Source organism: Choloepus didactylus, chromosome 14 (genome assembly GCF_015220235.1).
Source record: "Choloepus didactylus isolate mChoDid1 chromosome 14, mChoDid1.pri, whole genome shotgun sequence".
NCBI lineage: Eukaryota > Metazoa > Chordata > Mammalia > Pilosa > Megalonychidae > Choloepus > Choloepus didactylus.
Genome location: NC_051320.1, coordinates 59,637,076 through 59,656,031, shown reverse-complemented (window position 1 = coordinate 59,656,031; position 18,956 = coordinate 59,637,076). Strand labels below are relative to the sequence as shown.

The 18,956-nt window shown below is 35.9% G+C and overlaps 1 protein-coding gene across 36 annotated transcripts in view; it reads right to left on the bottom strand.

Moving 5' to 3' along the window:
* The window catches only part of RIMS2 (regulating synaptic membrane exocytosis 2), a 731,813-nt gene that overhangs the window by 552,170 nt on the left and 160,687 nt on the right, over positions 1-18,956 (bottom strand). For all 36 annotated transcript variants that reach the window (XM_037802482.1, XM_037802459.1, XM_037802461.1 and 33 more), the window contains one exon: positions 12,092-12,302. In XM_037802482.1, the coding sequence (XP_037658410.1) occupies positions 12,092-12,302 (211 nt within the window). The remainder of the gene's footprint in view (positions 1-12,091; positions 12,303-18,956) is intronic.

Below are 18,956 nucleotides of genomic sequence, written 5' to 3'. Positions count from 1 at the left end.
AGCCTCAAACTGTGAGCAAATAAATTCCATTGTTTAACCCTATCCATTTCATGGTATTTGCCTGATCAGCCTAGGAAACTAAAACAAAGTCCTTTAACTCTTTTTTGCTTATATTTGAAGTTAAAGATTCTTGTTTGGAATGCTGGAAAAGGAACTGGGTGAGATTTATTAGGTATTCCATTTAAGAGGAATAAAGGAAGACATTACTAGGTCTAACCCACCTCACAGATCTGGCCTGCATTCCAGTTTCTTTGTGCTCCCATATCTAGTGTCTGTTTTATCATCCTGCAGTTTTGATGATACACTGAATTCCTTTTACATATTAAGCCATTGTATAGTCTCCTACTATGATTAGAACTAATTCCAGATGCTATTATCAATCTTTACCACTTATGTTAAGTAGAATCTATTTATCCATGTGCTTACCATATTTTCCGATAAGGTGCTCACCTTATCTATTGATGAGTACATTAAGCTCTAAGCCAAGGCAGCTTTTTAATACAGATATACCAAAAGTCAAGCAATATTTTTTCTTGTCCGTAAAAGAAATTTCTAAAATCATGGTTTCCTCCCATATCTCAGTTAATATATAAAGTTTAAAGTTTAAGTTTAAATGGTTGGAAAGGATATATTTTCTTAAGTATTGTGTATTGTAGATATACTTTAATTTTATTTGCCTCAAATCCTGGAGCTACAGATTTAATTCATTCAATTTATGGAAAATGTTTACTATTTAACCTAATTAGCAAACCAATCCACACTGTAAAACAATCAGACAAATCTGATTTTCTATCTGAAAAAGTCCAATTTCATTTTTTAATTCAAATAAATGTGTTATAATGGGTCTACATGACAATCATCTCATGTCCAAATTCTAATTCTAAAAAAGATAGACAAGGCACTAGAGTATTGCCAAAAGTCTGTTGCCTGAATGAAATAAGGTGTTGTCCCCTTCTATGTTTCTTTCAAAACTTCACTTTGCTTTGCCCTCGTGGAACTCTCCCTCAGAACAATTAATTTTTGAACTGTCCCTTTGTTTGGTGCCCCAGAGATTTTTATATTCTGAGGCAATATATTATATTGCGACTAGATGCGATTAGGGAGGGTTGAAGAGCATGTTTTTCTTCTGAAAAACAGAAGGGCATTAGAAAAAGTGAGTAGGAAAAGAAAAATTCACAAAACGAAGTATTCTCAGTTCAATTTAAGAAAGAATACTTGTGGAAATCCTTGCCCTTGAAGTTATTCACATCAACCTACTCCCCAGAAAGCCTTTGTTCCACAGCAGGGATACAAAACCACACTTTTAAGACCACTGTCATATCTCAAGAGTATAAAGGATCCAAGAAATTACCTGGAGATACCTGAAGAGAAACAACTCCAAACTGGTAGCTATGATTGTATTCATAAGCTTACTATACTTGCTCTTCTAGGTAATAGCCCAACAGTTTATTACGGTATACAGGTGATAGGAGTGTGGGGCTGAACCAAGTCAAAATGAATAAAAGATGCTGCAATAAGGAGAGGGACTTAGCTCATGTACAGTTTGGTGAAAATGTTTTCCCTTATAATGAGTTTGAAGCATTGACTTGCCTACTGCCATGATCTGATATGCATTAAAAATTAAACAATGTGGGAAGGGATAAAAACCAAACCTTAACTGACACTGTATCACATTTCTCAGTTAATATATAAGGTAGCCTAAGAGCATTAATGAAGTTTCTCAATTACTTAAAAAAATTATTTAAGCAGTAGAAAAAAAATGACTATGTGAATACACTCTTCAGATGTTTGAAGAATTGCATGAGTAATTTAGTATTAAATTTTAAAATTATAAAATGCTAAACACAGAAGAGACCTTAGAAGTATTTTAGACTGATTCCTTCATTTTATAAATTTTAAAACAGAAGCACTACAGATGAAGTGACTTGTCAAACAAATGTCACACAATGTCAAGGCAGGTAAAATCCTGATTCTCTTATTTTCTCACCTTACGCCACTCTCTCCCTAAATACTGTCAAATTATTTCCGATATACTGGTATGTAGTAACTATTAATTCTGAAAGAAAATTTATATGTAATAATGCTTGCCTTAGGTGTATGGAGACTGACTACATAGCATACTGTCATTTTTAGACAGCATATCTACAGACTTCAGGAAACCACAATGACTTGAAATTTAAAATAAAAATCCTGCCTAGAGGACACAAAAATACTCTAATCATTATTTTATCTCTCAGTGCATAATTGAAATACTAATCACTAAAATCAGACATATAAATAATGCAATGACTTAATTATACAATAACTTGTCAATCTTATCATTCCATTCGCATGATCTGATATACTGCATACACTTATGCCAATAGATTTGAAAGACTTGCTTAAGAATAACTTTCTTTTTTAACCATTATAAAGTTATAATTCATTCTGCTTTAAATATGATAATTTATAAAATGAAAAATTCATTTCTGAAACATTTGTAAGTTAAACAACACAATTTTGAAAATGTATATTCTTTATTATTCAAAATTAGATAAACTGTTAAGCAGATGGTAATCTATTTTCCCACCTAAAAGTAAAAGAAATGAAAAATTAGTTTCCACATGTTGATGCTTAAAACAATTCTCGTTATAAATTACCTTTAATGTCTTTCCTACTGAAGTCACCCTTCAATGATTACAAAATAAATTGTCCCTTATAAAGTTATTATTTCTTCATTTAACTAAATAAATGGCTTTTATTTTTGAAGAGGGTATCATCTTGAAAGGAAAAATATGGAAGCATTATTTCATAAAATCTTGTTGTATTGGTACTTCCATATGTCCTGCACTTCATTTATTCTCTCTATATTCTAAATGTACCTCGAAAGAATTGACTACTTTTTAAAGATAACTCCATATGAATGAGTCTCAAAATTAAAATAAGAGTATATTTTATATTGTTTTCTCATGAGATTACTAAAAGAATTTTTAAATAACTTTATAACTAAATTTTAAGCTATAAATTATTATATTCTCATTATTATACCTCATTAAAATAGTCTGACCAATTTTCACTGAGCTTAATCCTATAGGGCTATGATAAATCAAAGAAATGGACTTAGCATTGATGGCAAAAGTCTTCCTCTGTAACATAAGCCTTATAACTAAGCTTAAGTATGATGATGAAATTTGGAAACAGAAATTGAACTTAACACTCTTTTCATTTGGAATATAGGCAACCTTTATACATACTGTGCTGGTTTGAATCTATTATATCCCCCACAAAAGCCATGTTCTTTTAATGCAATCTTGTGGGGGCAAATTATTAGTCTTTTGATTAGCCCAGAACCTTTTGATTGAATATTTCTATGGAGATGTTACTCATCCAACTGTGGGAAAGACCTTTGATTAAATCATTTCCATGGAGGTATGGGCCCCGCCAATTCAGGATGGGTCTTGATTAGTTCAAGAGAGCTCAAGAGCCAACACAGACACTGACACTTGGAGATGCTTGGAGATGCAGGCAGAAGGATGTTTGGAGATGCTAGGCTAAGAGATGAAGCCCAGAGTTTGCCCTGGAGAAGCTAAGAGAGGACTCCCAGATGTTTAGAGAGAAACATACAAGAGCTGAGAGACAAGAGCTAAGAAAGACACCCAGAGACATTTTGGAGAAAACCATTTTGAAACACAACCTGGGAGCAAAGGACCAGCAGATGCCAACCATGTGCCTTCCCAGCTAATAGAGATGTTCCAGACACCACTGGTCTTCCTTCAGTGTTGACGCCTTAGTTTAGACACCTCTATGGCCTTAGAAGTCTAAATTTGTAACCTAATAAATCCCCTTTATAAAAGTCAATCCATTTCTGGTATTTTGCATATCAACAGCACTAGCAAACCAGAAGAGATTTTGGTACCAGAGAAGTGGGGTGCTGCTGAGTTTGCAAATACCAAACATATTGGAGTGGCTTTTTAAATGGATAAGGGGAAGATTTTGGAAGAATTGTGAGGAGCTTGACAGAAATGGCCTATATTGCTTTGGAGAGACTGTTCTTTGAAGAGAAATATGGACTCTAAAGATACTTACAATGAGGCCTGAAATAGAAATGATGACTGTGTGATTGCCAACCAGAAGAAAGGTGATCTTTGTTTCTAAGTGGCAGAGAATTTGACAAAATTGAGTCCTAGTGTCAGATGGAAGGCAGAATTTGAAAGCAATGAGCTGGGATACTTAGCTGAAGAGATCTCCAGATTAAATGGGGAAAATACAGCCTGGCTTCTTGTAGCTTATACTAAAATGCTAGAGGAAAGACATAAGCTGAGATCTGAACTCTTGGGTACAAGGAAAGCAGAAACTGATCGTCAGGAAAACTCTGGGCTTCCAGAAAATGGAACCCCAGAGGCTACAGACCCATGTGAGGATTTAATGAAACCTAGAACCAGCCAGCCATTTCAGTACATCTTTAGGATTGGAGATGGAATTAGCCAGAAAGGATTTGTGTTAAATCCTATTGTCTGATGGCTTTGACCCCTGTAAGCTGCATGCCAAGACAACAAATTTTTTGTGAGATTTTATAAATGGAACCACCGCCAGTCTGGACAGGAGGGGCGAAGAAGGGACAAGTTAAGGAAAGGATAACTTCAAGGGCAGAACCATGGAAGCTAAGGTATGGAGTCAAGAAACCTTTAGCCAGGAGAGTGGACCCACACAAACATGTGGATAGGGTGAGTTTAAGAGTTCCCTGCAGTTTGGGGAATTGAGGGGAGTTTGGCTGCTCCATTGTTAAGAAAGAGTATTGATGCCCCAGTCCTCAGAGAGGGTGGAGCCCCAGGGATTGGGGAGAGTCTGGCCACCACTCCACTGTTCAGAGAGGAGAGACCCTTTGCCTCAGAGATGCTGAGTCTGGGTGGCACCCCGATGCTTCAGGAGGGTGGGCCCGAGAAGAAGGTCATCTTCCCAATGCATGGGTATGTTGGAACACTCACTCCAGTAATTGGAGAGAAAAGGGCTGCCACAAAGGATTAATCGTCATTCTATAAATGACTCTCAGACTTTGAAATATAATTAAGTTTGACCTGTGGGTTTTAGGAGCTGTTTCAGACCTTTGAACTCTGTTTTCCCTCCAATTTCTTCCTATGGCAATGGAATGTTTATCCTATGACTCTTCCTCCTTTGTATACTGGAAGCAGATAACTTGTTCTGCCTTAGGACAAACCACACCATGGAGGTATGGTCCCCGCCAATTCAGGGTGGGCCTTGATTAGTTCACTGGAGTACTTAAGAGAACTCAAGAACCAACACAGACACTGACACTTGGAGATGCTTGGAGATGCGGACAGAAGGATGTTTGGAGATGCTAAGCAAAGAGATGAAGCCCAGAGTTTGCCCCAGAGAAGCTAAGAGAGGACCTCCAGACACTAAGAGAGAAACGTCCTGGGAGAAAGAAGCAACAACGCACAGGAGCTGAGAGACAGGAGCTAAGACAGACATCCAGAGACATTCTGGAAAAAAACATTTTGATATACAACCTGGGAGTAAAGGACCAGCAGACGCCAGCCACATGCCTTCCATGCTGACAGAAGTGTTCCAGATACCATCGGCCATTTTTCACTGAAGGTATCCTCTTGTTGATGCCTTAGTTTGGACATTTTTATGGCCTCAGAACTGTAAATTTGCAACCTAATAAATCCCCTTTATAAAAGCCAATCCATTTCTGGTATTTTACACAATCACAGCTTTAGGAAACAGGAACACATACCATCCAAAGGAATGCTTTCTCATGTAAATTATGATGGTCTCTTTACTGAATGAAAGTGCAGAAAAAATTAATAAAAGAAATCAAGGGCTGCCTTCACTGAGCTAAAGTCTACTTTACTTTTTATTACCCTATTCCCCTGACATATCCCTCATATTTAAGAAAAACTATGAGAAAACTTATTCTTCCATAAGCTTTCCACAGAATATAAAGAGATTCAGGTGGATCACAATATAATAGGTTTTCAGGGGTATTTCAATTTTTCACTGTACTTCATTTATTGACTAAAACTTTGCTCAGCATAAAGGGGCAATACATTAGAAACTAGGGAATATATTTTTAAGCAGTTTGACTATAATCAGGTGTCATTGGGGACATAAGTTTATGGACAGACTAGACGAGCAAGGACCAGATTTCTCTTCCTGCCTGAACCAAATAAACAAGAAACAGACAAAACATATGAAAGAATGGTTTTCAAGACATTGGACATTGACAATAGCTGAAAGATGAGGAACAAAGTAAGCTCTACAATTGCCCCCAGCTTACAGCAGTGCAGTGAGGAGGAGCTGAGGTGGAACCTGGCAGACTTCCAGAATTGAGGAGCAACAGCTGAGAGACCAGGGAGGCCAATTCAGCTCGACTTCATAGGACAGGTCACCAGAGAGCAGAAAGCCCCCAGAGATCTGCAGAGTATTCCCTCAGATATTCAGCTGAGTAATGATCAGAGCATGCATGTGAAGGAAAACAACCAAGGGAAGGGAAAGAACCATCTGAAAAGAATAGGGAGACAACAGTGGCTGTTCCCACCAGTGAAACTTGAACTATTCAAAATTCATGGATCATTGGGTAGGGTGCTCAGGAAGGCCTTGCCTCAGGATGAGGACATATAATCAGTGCTAAATTGGTACTGCTCCAGATATTTCCACATATGCCTAATAAATCATAAAAGCAAAATGCAAAAAGATCAAATTGTTTCCACATAACTGCAATCCAGAACAAAGCTCAAGGAGATTTACTGGAATACAAAAATATCAGGCACTGAACAAGGTAAAATTACAATGTTTAGCATCCAAAATAAGATACACATCATGTAAAGAGGCAGGAAAACACCACACTGAGAATAATCAATCAAAACCAACCCAGAATTTACACAGATATTTAGCAGAGGAAGATATTAACACAATTATAATAACTATTTTCTATATGTTCAGAAAGTTACATAGAGATGTGGAAGTTATAAAAATGTCCCAAATTGAACTCTAGAGATGAAAACTAGAATGTCTGAGGTGAAAAATATACTGAATAGTATTAACAGCAGATTTAACAGCACAGAAGAAAAGACTAGTGTACTTGAAGGTACAGTACTGTAGGACAATTTCAAATAGCTAAATTTCAAAAATGAGGAGTCCCTGAAGAAGAGAGAGCAGGCACCAGAAAAAAATATTTGGAGAAATAATGGCTTAAATTTTCTCAAACCCAGCAAAAACTATAAACACATAGATCCAAAAAGCTCAATGAACCCTGAACACAAGAAACATGAAAAAAATTACATTGCACATAACTAATGATAAAAAGAAAATCTGAAAGCAGCCAGCAAAAAATGACACATTATGTATACAAAAACAAAAATGAGAATGATATTACATTTCTTATTGGAAACAGTGAAAATAAGAAGGCATTGAAACAATTTCTTTAAAATACTGAAAGAAAAAACTGTCAATCTCAATTCTATACTCAGCAAAAATATCTTTAAGAAACAAAGGCAAAATAAAGACATTTTCAGCATATAAAAGTTGAAAGCATTCACAATTAGACTTGTACTACAGAAATACTAAAGGAAATCCTCCAGATAGAAAATCATGCCAAATAAAAATAAGGATACACAAAAAATGATAATAAAATACAGTTTTTCTTATTATTTAAGACTCTTAAAATATGAACTGTTTAAACAAAAATAATAAATATGCATTATAAGGTTTATAACATAGGGAAAAGTAAAATAGATGACACTAATAAATGAAAGGTCAGTAGGGGAGAAATGGAAGTATGCAAAGTTTGTACTATATATGAACTGGTATAATATCAGTTGAAAGTTGAGTGTGATGAGTTAAAGATGTATACTAAAGATCTTGAAGCAATTACTAAAATAACAAAACAAAGGTTACAGTTAATGAGTCAACAAAGGAGATTAAAAGGAATTATAAAAAGACTTGATTAATGTAAAAGAAAGCTGAAAAAGAAAAATAAGCAAAGAAAAGATGGGACAAATAAAAAACAAAAAGCAAGATAATAGACTCAAACTTAACCATATCAATAATTACATTAAATGGTCCCTAAACACCCCTGTTAAATAGCAGAGATTATGACTGGATAAAAAAAGTGAGGTTCAAATATAACGCTGCCTACAAACAAAGCACTTTAAATACATATAATGACACAAATAAGTTTAAAGTAAAAGAAAATAAAAACATATTTCATGATACATTACTCACATTACTCAATAGAAAGCTGGAATGGCTATACTAAGATTAGACAAACAGACCAAAGAATATTACCCATAATAAAGAAGGTCACTTCATAGTGATAAAGGGGCAACTAATTAAGAGTACATAACAATCTTAGATACTTTTCCACCTAATAACAGAGCTTCAAAATACATGAAGCAAAAACTGATAGAACTGCAAAGAGAAATAGATAAATGCAGTTATAGTTGGAAAGTTCAACGCCCCTCTTTTTAAATAATTGATAGAATAAAAAGGCAAGAATTCAACAGGGATATAATAGACTTAAACAACTCTTATCAACCATTCTGAACTAACTGACACTTATAGAACACTGTCCAACAATAGCAAAACAAAGAGTCCTTCTTAAGTGTACACAATATATTTACCAAGATAAACCATATTCTGGGGCATAATATAATTATCGATAAATTCAAAGGAGTGAAGTCATACAACATATATTCAGGGACCACAACAGAAATAAGTTAGAAGTCAATTAACAGAAAGATCTCTTTTGGAAAATACATAACATGCTTCTAAATTATCCATGAGTCAAACAATAAATCAAAATGAAAATTAGAAATATTTCAATTTAACAAAAATGAAAAGACAACATATCAGAATTTGTGGAGTACCATGAAAGCAATGTTTAGGGAGAATCGACAGCACTGAACACCTATATTAGAAAAGAAGAAAAATCACATGGTAATGACCTCAGCTTAAGAATCTATAAGGAGAAGAGAAAATTAACCCTGAGACAGAAGAAAAGAAACACTGAAGATCAAAGCAAAAATCAACAACATAGAAAATCAATGAAATCAAAAGTTCTTTGAGAAGATCTATACAATTGATGAACATATAGCCTGACTAAACAGGAAAAAAAGAGAGAAGACACAAATTACCAATAACAGGAATGAAAGAGGTGGCTCACTACAGATTCTACAAATATTGAAAGAATAAGGGAATATTATGAACAAGTTGATGTCAATAAATTTGACAACTTGTGATGAGCTAGATAAATTCATTGAAAGATACAAACTATCAAAGTTCACTCAAGAAAAATTAGATAATCTAAATAGCCCTGTATCTATTAAGGAGATTGAAATTGTAGCTAAAAACCTCCCCACAAAGAAAATTCTGCACCCAGATCACTTCATTGGTGAATTCTACCAAATAATAAAGGATGAAATCATACCAATTCTACACAGTCTCATCGATAACATTGAAGAGGATGAAATACTTCCCAACCCATTCTGTCAGGCTATCATTCTCTACTACCAAAACCCAAAGAAAAACATTACAAGAAAGTAAAACTACAGACATAATTCTCCCTCATGAACACAGATGCAAAAATTCTACACTTGATCTAAGCCAAAAGGCCAAGAATTGATGGCATAAAAATTCTAATCAAAATTTTAACAAATCAAATCCATTAATATATGAAAATGATAATCCATCATGACCAAAAATCAATCAACATAATTCACCATATTAACAACCAAAGAAAAAATGATTAATCTCAATATACATAGAAAGAGAAACAAAATCCGCCACCTATTCCTGCTTTTAGAAATCAGAAAACTCTCAACAAACTAGGACTAGATGGCATCTATGAAAAGCCCACAACTAGCGTCATACTTAGTAGTGAAAGATGGAATGCTTTCTACCTAAGATTTAGAACAAGACAAGGATGTTTGCTCTCACTACTTCTACTCATTTTCTAGCCAATGCAACCAGGCAAGGAAGAAAAAAAAAAAAAAAAAACTCAGATAAACTTGTGGGAAAGATTAGCAGAAATAAAGTTATCAGTTCTGTGAAAAAGAAAAAAAAAGAAAAAAAAAAAGAAAAGGTGGACCAATGAAAAAAGGGGGAAATGAAATCACACAGGAGAACAAATTCCCACTATTATGTCTAAGTAATGTATGTAAAAATATCAGCTTCCTATATTAACTCTACCTAATTGAAGTACTGGATGATGAGATATTCCTGAGGAGATAAATGCAAATTCTAAAGACCTTATAGAGACAAACATTTTAAAACATTGCCATTGCTAGGTCTGGTTAAGACCAGGGCAAGCCAGGCCAAAGGGTAAAGGTCGAAAATGACTGTGTTTTAAAACTTCAACTTCCATATGACACCAAGGGAAGAGATATCTATTTGGTACAGGATCTAAATTTTCTAAACGGTACAACTCTACAGTCGATTTGTTCAAATACCACAACTGCATGGAACTTTGAATAGGAAGTGAGATACGGTAGGTTAGTATAGGCTGGAGTGAAATAGTGACACATCCCAGAGTAATTTGGGCAGATAATAAAAAATATATTTACAGCCTCCCCCTCCCCAGCCCCGAGGATCTGGGGGAAGGTGCGGAAGTGTTGGACTTCCTCACCTGGACTGGTTTGATGTTGTCACAAACATTGGGACTGGCAGTTTGATGTGCTGAGCCCTCAATCATGGGACATGCCCTTATGAAGCTCGTTACTGTAAAGGAGAGGCTAAACTTGCATATAATTGTGCCTAAGAGTCTCCCTTTGAGTACCTCTTTGCTGCTCAGATGTGGCCCTCTCTCTCTCTAACTGAGCCACCTTGACAGGTGAACTCGCTGCCCTCCCCTCTACGTGGGACCTGACTCCCAGGGTTGTAAACCTCCCTGGCAATGAATGCAGAATATGACTCCCAGGGAAGAATCTGGACCCAGCATCGTGGGACTGAGAGTATCTTCTTAACCAAAAGGGGGATGCAAAATGAGATGAAATAGTTTCAGTGGCTGAGAGATTTCAAACGGAGTCGAGAGGTCATTCTGGTGGACATTCTTATGCACTATATAGATAACACCTCTTAGGTTTTAATGTATTGGAATAGCTAGAAGTGAATACTTGAAACTGCCAAACTCCAACCCAGCAGTCTGGACTCCTGAAGACAACTGTATAATAGTGTAGATTACAAGGGGTGACAGTGTGATTCTGAAGACCTTATGGATCACACTCCCTTTATCTAGTGTATGGATGAGTAGAAAAATGGAGATAAAAACTAAAGGACAAATGGGATGGGATGGGGGGGATGATTTGGGTGTTCTTTTTTCACTTTTATTTTTTATTCTTGTTCTGGTTCTTTCTGATGTAAGGAAAAAGTTCAGAGATAGATTGTGGTGATGAACACATAACGATGTTATCATACTGTGGACAGTTGATTGTATACCATGGATGATTATATGGTGTGTGAATGTATCTCAATAAAACTGAGTTAAAAAAAAAAATACTGCCATTGCTAATTGAAACAAATCATTCAAAGTGGATGGATAAACTACAAAATCCAGTATAACACATTCCTTCTTAATATTCCATTGTCTATTCTGTTGCTCTTAAAACAAAATAAAGGGGAATATACCTTCAAAAGTTTCAAAATCTATTTAATTATTAAACACATAATCTTAAAGCTGGAAATGGCCTGTTTCAAATGGACAGGAAACACAGATACAAAAAGAGCAGAATTATGTGTAGGAATGGAAAATGCTATGTCACAAGTCTGACATTAATTAATTGTGTGGATTTAAGAATGAACTTTATTCTCTTGCTCTGAGTTTTCTGCACCAGTAAAATAAAGGAATTAAGCCAAATGATCTCTAGACTCCCTTAATTATCTTTGAAAATCTAAGAGCCTATCATTCTAAACAGAATCATAAAATAAATGACAGTGAAGAAATAAAATAACTTCTTTTATCTAAAATGAAGAACAATAGAGAAGGCTTTTGTTCTTTGACTCATCTGAATAATAATTTCAGTTCTCTTTATATTTTTAACAATAAGCTTAACTATAATAGAATTGTTACGTGCAATTTGAATTGCTTCTGTACCTTGTTTGAGCGTAATGACACTCGACCTCCACAACGAGCACAGAACTTTGTTTGGCAATATGAACAGTTATGGCCACAGCCATCAGCAAACTTTGTTTTGTGGCAGATCCCACAGGTTGGGGCATCACCCTTCTGTTCCGGCTGCTGCTGTGATTCTTCTCCCATCTTCTTTACCTGCTCCTTATACATTTCAAACTGCTGATGCAGTTTTCTGCAGAGAGAACAGATTAAAAAAAATGATTTCATAATGGTATCAAAAATAGTAATAATAATGACAATTTGTAGATATAATTTGTTTAAATATTTTTAACATTTTTTATTGTGAAATATAACACATATACAGAAAAGTGATAACTTTCAAAGTACAGTTTAACAAGTAGTTATAGAGCAAATTTCAAAGTATGGTATAGGTTATAGCTCCACAATTTCAATTATTTCCTTCTAGCTGTTCTAATACACCAGAGACTAAAAGAAATATCTATATAATGATTCAGTAGTTACAACCCTTTGTTAAGTCCTATCCTGTCTGTTGCTACTCCTCCCTCTCATTTGATCACTGTCTTGTCCTTCAGGGATATGTAGGCAATGTCCACTCTAATTTGTTCATATCGAAAGTGGGTGTCAACAGTATGAGGAAGGGGGATGCAGCTGGTTGATGTTCTTGAAGAGACTGGTGCCTCTGGGTTTTGGGACTTATCTAGCATAGGAACACTCTGGAGGATTTAAGTTTCTGAAAATTGATTCAGTGAGTGAAAATTCTACACAGTCTCAGATACAGACCTGGGTATTCTTTAGGGTTTTCAATAATACTGTTAGTTGGGGCTTGGCATACTGTGGCCATTTGCAATACCTAGCTGAAGCTTGCATAAGAGTAACTTCCAGAACAGCCTCTTGACTCTATTTGAAATCTCTTAAGTCACTGAAACCTTATTTTGTTGCATTTCTTTTCCCCTTTTTGGATAAGAAGGCATTCTCAATCCCACAATGTCAGGACCAGGCTCATCCCTGGGAGTCATGTCCCATGTTGCCAGAGAGACTCACACCCCTGGGAGTCATGTCCCATGTAGGGAGGAGGGTAATGAATTTATTTGCTGAGTTGGGCTTAGAGAGAAAGAGAGAGGCCACATCTGAGTAACCAAAGAGTTTCCCTGGAAGTGACTCTTAGGCATAATTATAGGTAGGCTTAGCCTCCCTTTAACAGAAATAAGTTTCATAAGAGCAAGCCTCAAGATTGAGGGCTTGAATTATTAAGTAGGGGGACCCTAGTTTCACATAGCATATATTCTATCCAAAATAAATAATCAATGTCTCACTTTATCCTCATTAGTTGTACAGTCATCATCACTCTAAATTTTAGACAATAATCATAACCCAAAACACTCCATAACTCTATCTCCCCCAATCATTTACCCCTAGTATTGGTGTGGTACTAGTAAGGTATTCCTATTAAACAGTCAACAGCATGCAATAGGTAGTTTTCCCGATATACCACTCTGTTGTTAACTCTTTGTATAAATGACATAACCTTTGAAGTAGATCATGCAAGAACTTATTTATGTTTGTTTTGCTAATCTATGAACTACACGACTTTAAATGACCCCTTTCAATCATGTTCGCATTCAATATGGCACTGTTACTTATAATCCCATTAACGAACTATCATCACCATTGTCCATTCCCATACCTTTACATTCAACCTCATTAACAAGTCTGTACATATTAGGCAAGTGCTTCCCCTTCCATAGCATCTGTCTATTTCTAGGTCCCCTATATTCTACATTTTAAGACTCTGATATTACATTCTCTAGGGAGTTCATATTAGTGAAATCATACAATATCTCTCCTTTTGTGTCTGACTTATTTCACTCAGTATTATATCCTCAAGATTCATCCATGTTGCCACATGTTTCAGGATCTCTTTCCTTCTTATTGCTGCATAATAGTCCATTGTGTGTATATACCACATTTTGTTTATCCACCCATCTGTTGAAGGACACTTGGATTGTTCCCATCTTTTGGCAATTGTGAATAATGTTACTATGAACATTGGTGTGCAAAAGTCTATTCATGTCTCTGCTTTCAGAACTTCTGGGTATACACCGAGTAGTGGACTTGCCAGGTCATAGGGCAACTTGATATTTAGTTTTCTGAAGAAATGCCAAACTGTCTTCCACAGTAGCTGTAGCATTTTACATTCCCACCAGCAGTGGATAAGTGTTCCAATTTCTCCACATCTTCTTTAGCATTTGTAGTTTCCTGTTTGTTTAATGGCAGCCATTCTTATAGGTGTAAGATGATATCTCATTGTGGTTTTGATTTCCATTTTCCTAATAGCCAATGAAGATGAACATTTTTTCATGTGCTTTTTAGCCATCTGTATTTCCTCTTTGGAAAAATGTCTATTCATATCTTTTGCCCATTTTATAATTGTCTTGTTTGTACTTCTGTCATTAAATTGTAGGGTTTCTTTATATATACTGGATATCAATCCCTTATTAGATATATGGTTTCCAAATATTTTCTCCCATTGAGTGCCTCTTCATCTTTTTAACAAAGTCCTTTGAGGCACATTTGATTTTGAGGCATTTCCATTTATCTATTTTTTCTTTCATTGCTTTGTAGATATAAATTTAAAACCAAAACAATATAGTGAGAATAAAAGATAAAATAATTTTCTAATTAAAGAATAATATCTTCTATTGTACATCATATAAGTATTGCAACTAGTTCAGCATTTTGATATGAATATTAATTTAAGAGCAATTAGTACAATATATGTTTACAAAGATATTCCTTGGAATTAAACTCTAAAATTTATACCTACCATTTGCAATATATTTTCAATCATATGCTCTAAGGTATTTACAATATTATTATTTACAACACTTTAGCTACTTATACAGTGAGGCTAAAACCTGTGAACTCACTGAGACTGAGACTGAGACTCAACAGGAGTTGTCTGCAGAATCCAAACGGAAGGAAGAACACTGGATTAGTGCTTTCACCAATTATTTATATCTGTTCAACAGTTTGGACATTAGCTGGCTATAAAAACACTATGAAATATTAGGAATCTACCAAGTGAGGCTGTGCAAATAAAAGTAAAGCCAATTATTACTTAAAAAATAAAATAAAAGGAAATGAAAAAATTGCCTAGGAAAGAATATTATTTACTATAATTAAAAATAAAAAGTGATAAAACTTTTTACTTCCTTTGTTTTATAACAAATACTGAAAATGTTTAAAAACTATAGTTACTTCACCTTAGGATGTGGTAAGCTGAAAATAACATGACTCCCATCTTAACAAGGTAAAAAGGCTCAACAATCTATAGAATCATAACATTTCTTGAACCTCTCAGAAAGTTGAGGTTACAAGGCAACCAAGTGATCTGAATTCTTAAAAGGAAGTTCACAGTTACTTGCAAACAATTTTCCATAGGCCTCTGCTGGGCACTCATGACAATGACTGGGAGCAGAGCAGAACAAAGAAATCCTCCTCAATTTGGGGATGCATATGTGCAGATGTAAAAGAGGTGAGTATCCACTACTGGGGGACAGGCAAAATGCCTCAGGCTCTTCTGACCTAAAAAAGCAGAAAAGCTGTAAGACACTGGAGAGAAAAAAGTAAACTCTGTCATCCCCAAGACACAGACAAAGATCCATTGTAGCTAGAGGAAAAGTAGAAGAAAAAACCCTCTACCCCTTTAAGAGGGGAAAGAAAAACATCTTGGGCCCTGGATTTTGCCCCAATACAAATCAGAGGTCTTTTACAGCTAGAGGAAGAGCAGAAACTCCTGCCCCAAACCAATTAGATATAAGATATATTTGTTTCCATGGGCAGAGGGGCAAAAGGAACTCTGATCAAGTCCTATCCCCAAAGACCAAGTGGGCAAGTTCTGTCAAGAGGGAACCTAAAAAAACATAACAGAGAACACCTCTTGCCCCAACCACAACCCTAGCACCCAACAAGCAGCAGTAGTAGCTGCTAGGGAAGGGACAAGATGATGGGAGAAACCCCTATGTGGCACAGGTCTGTGAGAATGTTCTGAGAAGCTAGGAAAAAAAACACCCCATTACCCTTCCCAAGCACAAGGCAACAGCAGCACACTATTAGGAAATGTTGAAGACTGTGGTACACTGAAAACAATGATGGCAAAAAGAAAATCCAAACCTAGTTGAGCTTGATAGATTCAATCCCCAACACGAACAGCCTGACAGAAGAGGCATGCCCATTTCTAGGCTTTAGTACAATTAACTTCAGTCTCTATTATTCTACACATGATATCTGGCATTCAACTCAAAACCATGTGACTCAGGAAAAACGAGAATAAACAAACTGTTATAAAGATATAAAATTATCAATATCAGATTGAGAAATGACATGGATATTGGAATAATCAGCAGAGACTTTAAAATAATTAAAGTAAATGAAACAGAGAAAAAGGTACAGAGCATGCATGAACAGATGGGAAAATGACACAGAGAGTGGGAAACCCACCCACCCCAAAAAGAGTTGAATGGAAATGCTAGAACTTAAACAACATGCTATTAGAGATGAAGAGTTCCTTTGATGGACTTACGAGTAGACTCAAAAGAGCTGAGGAAAAATCAGTAAAACTGAAAATAGATCAATAAAACTCCAAACTGAAAAAGAAAGAGAACAAAAAAAACAGGGTAAAAAAACAGGGCATTCAAGAGCCATGGGACAAGGGCAACTGGCCTAACATGTGCAATTGGAGTCACAGAAGAAGAAGAAACAGAAAACAGAACGGAATGAAATGTCTGAAGGAATAATGGCCAAGAAATTTCAAGAAATAAACCACAGATACAAAAACCTCAGAGAATCCCATATATGACAAAGACCAAATACACACACACACACACACACACACACACACACACACATCTAGAAACAGCACTGTCAAACTGCTGACAACCAATGATAAAGAGAAAACTATGAAGGCAGTGATAAAAAAAGACATGTATGTACAGAGAAACAATGATAAGAACTACATTCATGACTCTTCAGAGAAATACAAGCTGAAAGACTTTGGAGTGACATCTATAAAGTACTGACCAGAAAAAAAAAATGTCAACATAGGATTTCATAAATAGTGAAATTACATTTCAAATAATAAACGGAAAATATAGACTTTTTCAGGGAAACAAAAGTTGAAAGAATTGTCAGTAGATCTGTACTGCAAGGAATTTAAAGAAAATTCTTTAGGCAGAAGGAGTATGATACTCCTTGAAAGTTTTGTATGAAAAACTGGACCTACACATAGCAGTAAATGTTTACATTCAAAAGAAATGGGATCTTAAGCAGATAATCTAAGTTTCTACCTTAGGAAACTAGAAAAAAGAAAATTAAACCCAAGAAAGCAGAAGGGAAAAAATAATAAAGGTTAGAGCAGAAATCAAAAATTGGTTCTTTGACAAGATCAGTAAAACTGATAAACCCCTAGTCAGAATGACCAAGAAAAAAGAGAAAAGCCAAAACTACCTATAGCAAGAATGGGGGGGGGGGCAGGTATTAAAGACACACTACAAACAATTCTATGCCCATAAATGAAAAAACTTATAAGAAAAGAGACCAGTTCTTTAAAATACAGAAGCCACCCATATCTCACTCAAGATGAAAAAGATAACCTGGAAGTCCAATAGCTGTGGAATGGTAGGTAGAAAGTCCAATAGCTGTTAAAGAAATTTTAAAATTTAAAAACTTTGCAAAAATAAAAATTCTACCTCTGGATGGCTGTATTGGTGAATTCAACCAAACATTTAAGGAAGACGCTATACCATTTCCACACAATCTCTTGAAGAAAATAGAATTTACAGCTGTTTCATAAGGCCAGCATTACACTGACACCAAAACCATGCAAAGATATTACAAGGAAAGAAAATTATAGACTAATATTCCTCATGAAAAGATGCAAAAATCCTCCACACAATGTTAGCAAATCAAATCCAGAAGTATGTTAAGGGATAATACACCAGAAACAATTCATGTATATCCTGGGAATAAAATATTGGTTCCAAATTCTAAAACCAAGTAATGTAATTCACCATATTAACAGACTAAGGGAAGAAAAGTATGATTTTCTCAAAATATGCTGGGAAAGCACTTGACAAAACTGCTTAGCAAACTAAGAAGAGAAAAAAATGTCCCCAGCCTGAAAGCAACATCTACAAAAAAGGCTAGAGCTGAGAAGATGATTGTGGGAAGATGGCAGAATAGGAAGCCCCAGGAATCAGTCCCTTGACCAAAATAACTATTGAACTGGCAGAACTTTCTGAATCAAGTACTTTGAAACTATAGAGCCTAGTGGAACACTGTGCAGTCTCCAGGGAGGAGCAGGAAGAAGAGAACAGTAAATTGCGATAAATACCAGTGAGTTTCACCCTCACTGCAGTGGCCAACATACGACTTCCCCCAGTCTCATGGCAGAAAGCAGTGGGGACTACAGCTTGGGTTCCTGGCACAGCTTGCTAGTGGCAGGGTAAGACATAAAGACCTACTCCTCCAAACTCTAGGAGTGTGTGCTCTGACTGCAGATCTCTACCATTGGTCAACTACTTCAGATCTAGGGGGCTGGCTCTGAGGGTGGCCAATGTTCCAAGCCCCCTCACGCAAAGGTGGCAGAGGAATCCTAAAGACAGAACCCTACCTCGAAACTACAGAAAACAATGAAAGGCTGCATTATGGGGCAAGTGCTGAAACAAGAAAATGCAGCTTCAAAAGCCACCAAAGAAGCTCCTGGTAACTTTGCTGGCCCCTCCTCCACCTCTCCATAATACACGGTGGAGCCACCTTTCACTCCCATTGGGATCCCTGGCTCTTTTCCAGAGGGAGCAGAATGGCC